The 9753-nt window shown below is 39.5% G+C and overlaps 2 protein-coding genes across 2 annotated transcripts in view; both read left to right on the top strand.

Moving 5' to 3' along the window:
• Positions 1-466: 466 nt before the first annotated feature.
• Positions 467-2961, top strand: RPS16 (ribosomal protein S16). Its single transcript, XM_009284921.1, has 4 exons — positions 467-564; positions 1344-1440; positions 2571-2618; positions 2762-2961. The coding sequence occupies exons 1-4, from the start codon at positions 535-537 to the stop codon at positions 2905-2907; spliced, it is 321 nt and encodes a 106-aa protein (XP_009283196.1). The 5' UTR covers positions 467-534; the 3' UTR covers positions 2908-2961.
• Positions 2962-9478: 6517 nt separating this feature from the next.
• The window catches only part of OTOGL (otogelin like), a 98435-nt gene continuing 98160 nt past the window's right edge, over positions 9479-9753 (top strand). The window contains exon 1 of the mRNA XM_009284940.1: positions 9479-9530. Within this exon, the coding sequence (XP_009283215.1) occupies positions 9479-9530 (52 nt within the window). The remainder of the gene's footprint in view (positions 9531-9753) is intronic.

Here is a 9753-nt window from a genome sequence, read left to right as displayed (position 1 = left end):
TCTCGGGAGTACTCGTGAGCGGCCGTCGTCCTCAGGCCGTAGGGGCCTGGGTCAACATTGCCGGTGTCCGAGAGCCACGTTACCCGGTGGTGGGGGTGGGAAAATAAAGATAAATCCCTACTGCTGGGATCCAGCGGCTGGACTAATTCTCGGTAACGGGCTCTTGTGGGGAAATGAGCCACAAAAATACCGTGTTGCAGAACGGAGAGGGTATCTTTCCCTTATTTATAACTAAATGTTGTAACTATATAGCATTTATAACTATAAACTAAATATAATTTTGTTAAGATGGTGCCTTAAGATTTTGAGTGAATGCCTGAGAATGAAAGGAGTGGTATGGTTTTGTTTAGTGTGAGATGTTAATCTTGAGCATGAAACTAAGACTTTTAGATTGTTAAAATTGAATAGAAATTCACTAGTGCAAAAATGAGGTGCTGCACTAATACATGTTTGGCTTTTTAGAAAACAGCAACTGCTGTTGCCCACTGCAAGAGGGGAAATGGCCTCATTAAAGTGAATGGAAGACCTCTGGAAATGATTGAGCCCAGAACTCTGCAGTATAAAGTAAGCATCCATCCAGCCTCCCCCACCACCCTTGGATATTAAAATACTATTTTGCAGATAATTGCTTGGCGGTGGAGAAGAATTGCTTGCCCTGTTGACAGTACTAAATTTTTGGTTGTGTGTTACCTGATCACTTGAAATGTAGACACTGTTACGAAAATTCAGAAAACTGTCTTTTTATGATTGTCTTGTTGGGAGGGGTGGGGTTTTTTCCCTTAATTGGATTAATGTGTATTAATGTAACATGAAGTATTTTCAGCACTTCACATCCGCTTTTTAAATTGAAATGGGTGACTTACACCCCTCCTTTTAAAAAGATTCTTTAGGGCTTAACACAGTAGCTGTTTGAATACTGCTGAGAGAATCTAAAACTGACTAGATAAATATAAAGTGTAATAAATAGTGGACAAAACCACCCACAAATTACTTCAGATCTTCAATTTTAATAACTTGATTTATTTTTCTAGTGCTGTTGTAATTATGGCATTCTACTTAAGCTATTCCTTTGCTCTTAATTCCCGTGTACATACGCTTTGCTATTAAGGTTTTTGAAACTTTAAAAAAAAAAAAAAAGACTTCAGTAAGTTTATTTTACAACAGTAGTAGTAGATGTCAAAGAACTCTGCAAGAGGTGTGCTTAACTTGGGTGTGTGCTTGTAAAATCAAGGCTCCGTTTTTCAGAACATTTGATAACTTCACATTTGGTAAACCTACTGCAGGCTCAAATCCTTGTTGTCTCTGATCACAAGTGAATTTTCTTACTGCGTTTTGTTTCTCAGCTGCTTGAACCTGTCCTCCTCCTGGGGAAGGAACGGTTTGCTGGTGTTGACATCAGAGTCCGTGTAAAGGGTGGTGGCCATGTAGCACAAATCTACGGTACGATTTTGTGGGGGATCTTCGGTGTGGGCTAGAACAAGTCAAGCCACATACTTACGAGGCTTGAGTTTAGAATAGTAACTTGCACATCTTGATGTTCTGTTTCTTTTTCATTTATTATCAAGGGCTTATGGGTTATATTTTATGTGCAGAGCTATAACATCTAGAATAAATTGTTGAAATTCTGAGGAAATATGAGGAAATGATCTTTGCGTCTTGCAGTGTGACAGGGCAGTTGAAGCGGAGCTGAGCAGAAAGATTTTGGGAGGGGAAAAGGGGATTTATTATTAGAAATTTTACCTTTAGTTCTAAATTTCCATGTTGTTCAGAAGCATCTTTCAGCTGACCTGCAAAGCTAGGTAGTTTTTTCCCTTGCAGAGCAGACTGAGAACGTACTTGCATTAGCTGTTGATAGAGTTGCTCTTTACAAATGGTAGATTTGCTCTGCTGTTACAGTTCGGGTATAGGTTAGTGAAGCGGAGCTGAAGCTGCATGAAGAGCAGCGACATGTTTCAGTCTCAAAGTTGACTGGATTCATTTTTTCAGAAAATTCAGATTTTCACCAAAGTCCTGATCTTAACATTCTGACAGATAACAGCCTAACAAAATCTTTACGGTTATGCCCGTACTCCTGGTTTGAGTTCTGATTCCTGTGTTACTATGCTACAGTCTTGCTTTATTGAGATATGCTAGAAGAACTGCTCATACCATCCTACTGTCCCTTTTGCCTCCTTAGTCTTTGAACACACCGATCAATTTTATCCTTGTTGAAAAGCACAGGTGTTTCGGAGGATTGTGTTTCTAAGGATTTTGAAAGTTGACTGCTTGTAGGTAGAAGATGAACCTACGTTAGTACTCTGAAGAGAAGGTGATCAGGACTGCCTTTGTACAGTTCCTTGGCTAGCTGGCAGTTGTCAAATCAACAAGTGAACTGCGGGTGGCCTCTTGGCACAGATTTCTTCAGATTTGCCAAAGTAAAGCTCACGTGGAGTATGTGGGAGGGGAGATTAAGGAGGGGAAGGACAATCTGGCAGAAAACAAGGCAGCAAGTTTCTCAGATAACTGGCACTTTGTGTTTAAGTTTTAAATACATTTGCAATCCTTACTGATCCATTATCTTTTTTTAACAGCTATCCGTCAAGCTATTTCCAAAGCATTGGTGGCTTACTATCAAAAATGTAAGTTGTTTTGATTGTTGTATTAGCCTTAAGTGGAAATGTATGGCTTCTGGTAGTTTTGGTGCAAAAAATGTTAATATGGGTTTGTTCCATGTGAAACTTCTTAAACTGAAGATTTTTTTTTTAATTTTTTTTTTTAACAGATGTTGATGAAGCTTCCAAGAAAGAGATCAAGGATATTCTAATCCAGTATGATAGGACTCTGCTAGTGGCAGATCCTCGCCGTTGTGAATCCAAGAAATTTGGAGGACCTGGTGCTCGTGCGCGCTACCAGAAGTCTTACCGTTAAAACTGTTCTACAGTCATGTGACAGTCAATAAACATAAAGAGAATTTGATACATTTCATGTTTCTAAATTGTGTTTTTCTATGTGGGTAAACAGATTTTTCACTGTGTGTTAAGATTGATACACAAATGGATTGGTATGAAGGTAAAATCAGAGGGCTGCTGGCGGTTCTCTTTTTATCCTTTCATAGTAAGTCAGTCTAGATAGATAGGGTCTTGGGAATAAAGAAAAGCTTTTTCCTGATGATGAATATGTGGTAATCAGAACATAAAGAAGGCTTACATCCTGTTTTTTGTGGGTATGTGCAACAGTGTAGCAGTTCACTAAAGCAGAGTTCAATCTTCGCCTTTCTGATAAATCTAAACAAAGGTGGACCTTTTCCAGTACCTGGATGGCCACTCTTCATGGTGGTGTGGACCGACGTGAGTAGCCCACGTTCTTCCCACGTGACAACGTCTGTCTCAGCCTGGTTACAGACAGTCCATAATGCACGAGAGTGTGGATCTGACTCCTAGCTGGTAACTTGTATTTCGTGTGTTATGTGACTTGCTTTAGTATGCCGTCCTAGCGTAACGCGGCATATTAAGCAGCTTTCCGCAGGCACTTCAGCGCTGGCAGTTCGTGTTCCCGCAAAGGACTTCTCTTGTCCTTGAATATTCACCTGAAATACCACACTGAGAGTGAAGTTCTGAACACCGCTGTGGAATACTATATGGCAATGAGTACTGTCCGTCTGCACAAACTGCTTTTGTTTGTGCTTGCTTAGTAGTTAGTGGCAAGGAATTTATCCCCTTGAGGGTAACTCCCTCAACGTAGTGCTGAAGTGGGTATTCAGGCAGCTGTTCTAAAGTTTGTATTTAAAGTTTACGTTGTCAAAACCAAAGTAATTATGGGGGCAGGGGAGGGAGGCTTATTGGACTCTTGCCATACCAGATAATACAGAGACGAGTTTTCTGGATTAGTATGTCTAAATGTAGGAAACTTTTTTTCTTCAAATAACAAACCTCATATATTCTGTTTCAAAAATAGTATTTTGTAAATGTAAAACATAAAAAGGATTTTGTGTTACAAATAAGATTGGGTCTAAATTACTCATCCTTCAACCACGTGTTCACACAGTACAAGCACAGAGGGATGTAGACCTGGAGAACAACGTTAAGTGATTTAATAAAAAGAAAAATCCCTGTGGAAGTCAAGACAGTTGCTTATGTCATGAGCTAGGTGAGGCAATTTGAAGACCTTGGAGAAGTAAGTGGGAAAAACCTGGAGTTGAAAATATGACTAATTTTCAAAGGTCTAGCTAGGGTGTGTTTGCATCAAACATGAAATGTTGGGGAAGTTCCAGCTTCTCGTTCATTGAAACTGAAGATTTTCGTTCTGGAAGTGATCTCCCGGGGACAAAAGAAGGGTAAAGTTCTGATTAAGACATGGGATGTGCCAAGAAAAGGCTGCTGGAAAGGCTAATGCTGTCCCTTGGAAGAGTTGTAAGTAATTGAGGCCTTGGATGTGAGCTGACCCACCAAGCATGGGAACAGTCCTGGACTGTTGTTTTCCTATGTTTGAAAACCAGTTTGGAGAGGAACTGGAAGAAACATTGGAGACTAAGCAACTGAGAGCCTAGCTTCTGCTGTATTGCTTTCAAAGCCTGCTATTTTTGTGTCTACCATTGTACACCAATAGTGAAATTGTTATAGGAGCACCTTGATCCTTGAGATTTTTGTTGGGCTTTCTATTAATGCGGTATTTCTTCTCTCACTTGTTCAACGGTAGGTCATTTCAGTGTACCCAGTCAACACAAAGTTAAACCAGCTTCCTTTGTGAGTTGGGTTGGGGAATTGGAAAGAATAGTACAATTTTGCCCTTTTGCTCTAGTTTAGGTAAAATGGTGCTCGTGGCTTTCTATAAATGTTAATATTTGTTCAGCCTAGAGAAGAGAAGGCTTTGGGGAGACCTTACTGCAGCCTCTCAATACTTAAAGGGGGCTTATAAGAAAGATGGCGGCAAACTTTTAGCAGGGCCTGTTGCGACAGGACAAGGGGGAATGGCTTTAAACTAAAGTGGGTTAGATATAGACTAGATATAAGGAAGAAATTTTTTACACTGAGAGGTGGTGGATGCCCCATCCCTGGAAACATTCAAGGTCAGGTTGGACGGGGCTCTGAGCAACCTGATCTAGTTGAAGAAGTCCCTGCCCACGGCAGGGGGGTTGGACTAGATGACCTTTAAAGGTCCCTTCCAACCCAAACTGTTCTATGATTCTATGATTTGTTGTGATGTCTCTGCTTTTTCTGTAGAAAGGCATTTAAGGCATCTTCACTGAAGTGTAGTTATTCAAGAGTTAAATGTGTAACTTGAACAAATTCCTTCTGAAAAGGAATTCTTCATCCATCCATCTCCCATTTTAGCTGTCAGCGTCTGCCACAAAATACTGCATTACATGACCTGAATAGAAGTAGAACACTTATTCAAAGCCCTCACACTCCCATTGAAATGGAGGGGACTGCTGTATATTCTATTGCCAGTTTACATACCAGGATTTTTTGTCTTACACTAAGTGAATGAGATATTCTATTCCAGACACTTGCTGTCTCTTTGGCAAGATGCATGGTTTGCTTTCCTCAGTCCCCCCTTTCTGCACCCTTAGATCTGACCCATTTCTCGTCCAGTGAGTTCCTCAGAGTTTCTACCTTGTAGTAGAGTTGCTCTTGGGCTGCTGAAAACTGCGATGTTCTGCCTCCTAGCCTGGCTTTCTAAGGAAAAGATGCTATGCAGGGCTAACTTCAAATTTGATTACTTGAATTCCTGTGAGTTTTGTGAAAACTGGCATCTTGATAGATGTTAATTAGCTTCAGCTGAGGAAAAATAATCCTTTTAGTTGTTTGGCTCGTGCGGTGACTGAAAAGCAATGGCTCACTCATTGCTTCGGAAATGTGTACTGGCCTGCCAGTTGGCACATATGTACCCTGTGCCGTGGCGTGTCCAAAACTGATTCTTGCCTAGTTGTTAGAGCAGTCAGATGCCGGGAAAAAGAGAGGACACAAAATTACTGTGGCGTGAAACTCAGGGAGGCAGGGGGAGGTGCAATACCTGATGCTAGTAACCTTAGGGGTGGATTTTGCAGTTAGCGGGAAACCTGATGTATCAGTTTTTCTGCCCACAGAACAGCTTGCAGCAATTGGGGATTTTTGTTTTGCTGTTCTTTTATGGAAATGCTGAAAATAAACCTCGCATTGCTACTAATATATCCAGAGATGATATCTGCATGTCATTTCTTCAACCAAAAGGCTCTTAGCATAATAAAAATGCTTTCTGAACTGAACTCTGATCCTATAAAAATGCCCCATTAATCCTGTAGAGTGATGTCATCCCCACAGACTTGCTTTCTAAATGAGAAACGTTCATGGAATCGGGCTGCTGTCTGCCTGGGTGGCTGAAGATTTTTATTCTGAACAGTTACTTACTGATCACCCACTAGAGGGCTTAACTTCACTGGGGAAGCGTAACTACCGTGAAGTTTGAAGGTGTAAGGAGAAAACCTGTTCATACAAATGTTTCCTTTCCTGATGTCCTGATTCTGCAGGGATGGCAATCAAGCTCTTGTCATTGAGCATCCGCTCTGGCCAGGGACACACTTCCACAGAGAAATAATGACAGTTTGATCTTCAAGCCCCTAGCGAGGTTCTTCAGCATCTATGGAGGTGGTTCCTGGAAAAGAAGAAATGCCCCTAACCTCGTATTGTCCAGCTCTTTCATTAGTTTCACTGATGCTAATGCTTAGGAAGATCAGGTGCGCGCATCAAAATGTGACCTCACTTGAACTCTTCGTTGAAAATACCAGTTCAATGAAGGCTGGAGTGTGAGCTCTAAAAAGCACCATGTTTTGTTAATGATGACGGGGGATCCAATTCCAAACCAGGGCAAGCTTGTACCCGTGGCACTGAAGGCAATTATTTTCTCTCCCATGGTTTATAATCCTGATAAACTGTGTAACCTGTATAGAAAATTAAGTCATCTCAAATGTTATGTTGGAAAATTTGGGGCAAATTAATTTTGACTGTAATAAATATATTAACATTGAAATGTTTAGATTTTATTTTTAAAGAAAAATCTGTAACTTAAAAATGTAACACTAGCATTTTTAAAGTATGGACCAGTGTGTTCTGTATTGTGTTTGTTTTCTTACAAAAGTGATTATTTGCTAATGCATTTTTTCTGTTCAAACTTTTCAGAAGTCCCAATCTGTGAGTATTCTACTTCTTGTGTAGATAATGTGTGTCGTTGCCTCAATATAATTTGATTCATTTTTTTAATCTCTTTCTTAATATAGTCCTCTGAGTTACAGTTCAGTGTACTTGGCTGAATAATTCTTTTCCCTTATTAGCTAACATCCTTCATGTGCTTGGGACTGTGCTGTTTCCTACCCTGCCTTGAGTGGAGATATCCAGACCTAATGAAACCTGTTGCTCTAACTGTTACAAAGCCCCTTTGCAGCTGATGAGGCTTGGCCTACTTTTTAAATATTAGGAGTTAAACAACCGTGAAATAGTAACATGCACCAAATATTCCCTGAACTTTGCTACAGAAAAATTGTAAAAAAAAAAAAATAGTAACATGCACCAAATATTCCCTGAACTTTGCTATAGAAAAATTGTTAAAAAAAAAAAAAAGGTTATTTTTGATAGTTTCTGTTAAACCAAAAGAATTCATTTATATTAATGGAAAGATTTATTTGTGAAGCTGCATATGAAGCATGGTGTGAAATATGGTCTTGAAGAAGGGAAGAATCCCAATTTCTCATAAGAGTTTGAAACAGTTTCTAAACCAGACTTAGCTTGAAAGTAAGGTAACACGGAGACTGGTAATGGAATTTGGAATCTCTAATGCTTGGGTTCATCTCAGCTTGAGAGCAACCTAAGGCATTGTCCTCTAAGAGTAGGTTTATGAGAGGGTGAAATGTTGAGTAGCCTCTGCCTCCTCCTATAAGATAGATGCCCACATAGTAGTTCACAGTCTGTGAGTAGTGTGTTAATTTGGATCAGGAACTCGCTTCTTTTGCTTCTGTTTGCAGTCTGGAGTGGTTTTGGACCACACGGAGCAGACGAAACTACGCTGGGAGATGCAGTCCAGCTGCAGATAAGCAGCCAGTCCATGGGACCAGCCCATAGCTAGTCAGAAGCAAAATCAAAGCAGAAAACCTCTTGAAATGCGAATTATGTGAATGCCAGCTTCTCAGATCCAACAGTAATAAAAATAATTCTTAAGCAACACTCCAAACACAGTGTAGTGTTATAACATGTATCAGTTTGCAGTAAGTATCCTTGGGCCACCAGTGATCCTGAACCTGCATGAGTACTGTTGGCTGCTAGGTGGACACAGGGTTTTGTCTTCGTCTGTGGCTGGAGAGGTTGTGTTTTCCTTTGCCTTCTCTTCTCATCCAGCTGGGGAGTGGGGAAGAGAAAGGGCTAGGAGAAATGATGGGAGAACTTCTACCCGAGACAGGCTGTCAACTTCTGAATTTTATTCTGGTCCAAACCCACCTTCTGTAGCATGCGCAGGGGGTCTCACAAAGCACATCCTAGGAAGAGTGGAGGGTTAGGCAAAAGATAGGCTTCGCAAAATAAAATGAGTAGTAGCAGTTTCAATTAGCATTATATGTGTCTTTAAAACTGCGCTTTTTAATGATTCTGTTAATGTTAGGGTAAAGCAGGTAAGATTTTTCTATCTTTAAATATGATCATTTTTAATTTTGCTGAAATTATATTTTTGTATTTTAATGAAAATTAGAAACAAAACCCATTGGCCCTGTTGACTTCTTTCTCCTTTTTGCTAATATGAAATTTTCATAACATGTTTTATTAAAAATGAAATATAATTATCCTCTGCGAAGCCTTCTTTTGTGATAGAAGCAAATTATACACAAAAATGTATCTAAAATATTCTTAAAAATCCAGGTGTATTATTTAATGGAAGTTCATGTCTCTCCTTTTAGAACAGATAAGGAACGTTAATATGTTAATCTCTAAGACCATTTGGTTATAATTCATACAGTAGCATCATTGCAGGGTCTTGCAAAAATATTTCACTGTAATAAGCAGTAAAGGGCAGCACTCAGCGCAAGCCTCAAAGCACACAAAGGTGTGTGACGACTGAAGGAAGTCTCAAACCATCGTGACATGGCAACATTTCTATGTCATTGTCTGCTATGTTATAAAGGGCCGATTCAATTCAACAGAGGAGTAATACTCGCAGGTCTGGTGAAAGTGTAACTAATACAGACTCTGCTGAGGAGCTACCATGCATTACCAATGAGAGACATGCAGCCAGAAAGTTGCATGCAACGCTTGCAAAGCTCCTGAAGGTGTATGTAGCTACCAAGCTTGATGTCTCCTTTTCTTTTCCTTTTTTGCATTGCATTATTTGAAATAATGCATCCAACTATCTAACTTTTAGAGGATTTAAACACACTGTAGAAATACACAGTTCTAAGATGCCATCGTAATCAAAGCCATTAATTTGGATAAATTTCCTACTACTAAGTTATACTGAAATGAACGTTGTGGGAAAGCTCAATTTAATGATACCGTGGAGTATATTCTTGCTTCATTCACTGCTGTCCTCTTTGCAAGGTAAGAACTTTATTCCATTTTTGTAGTAATACTAACTTTTAAAAAGATTTTTCTAAATATTTCAATAATACGGCTTCTTATTTTTCTATCATTATAAAGCAATTTTTTTGAACCTTGCTGGAATTCATAAATAAAAAAGTTTTTTAACACAGGTTATAAAACTATATATCACCATTCTCTCTCACAGGTGTAGAAACTAAAATATAGCTCTTACTTTTTTTTT

Source organism: Aptenodytes forsteri, unplaced genomic scaffold (assembly GCF_000699145.1).
Source record: "Aptenodytes forsteri isolate BGI_AS27 unplaced genomic scaffold, ASM69914v1 Scaffold71, whole genome shotgun sequence".
In the NCBI taxonomy this organism is placed as follows: Eukaryota; Metazoa; Chordata; class Aves; order Sphenisciformes; family Spheniscidae; genus Aptenodytes; species Aptenodytes forsteri.
Note: the sequence above shows the minus strand (reverse complement) of the source record. Positions and strands in the feature narration are given on the sequence as shown.

Excerpts from the sequence above, each read along its gene's own strand:
- RPS16 (XM_009284921.1), top strand. The coding sequence starts at position 535 with ATGATTGAGCCCAGAACTCTGCAGTATAAA. Across the intron at positions 565-1,343 it reads CCAGAACTCTGCAGTATAAA|CTGCTTGAACCTGTCCTCCT; the intron begins GTAAGCATCCAT and ends TTTGTTTCTCAG. Across the intron at positions 2,619-2,761 it reads GGTGGCTTACTATCAAAAAT|ATGTTGATGAAGCTTCCAAG; the intron begins GTAAGTTGTTTT and ends TTTTTTTAACAG.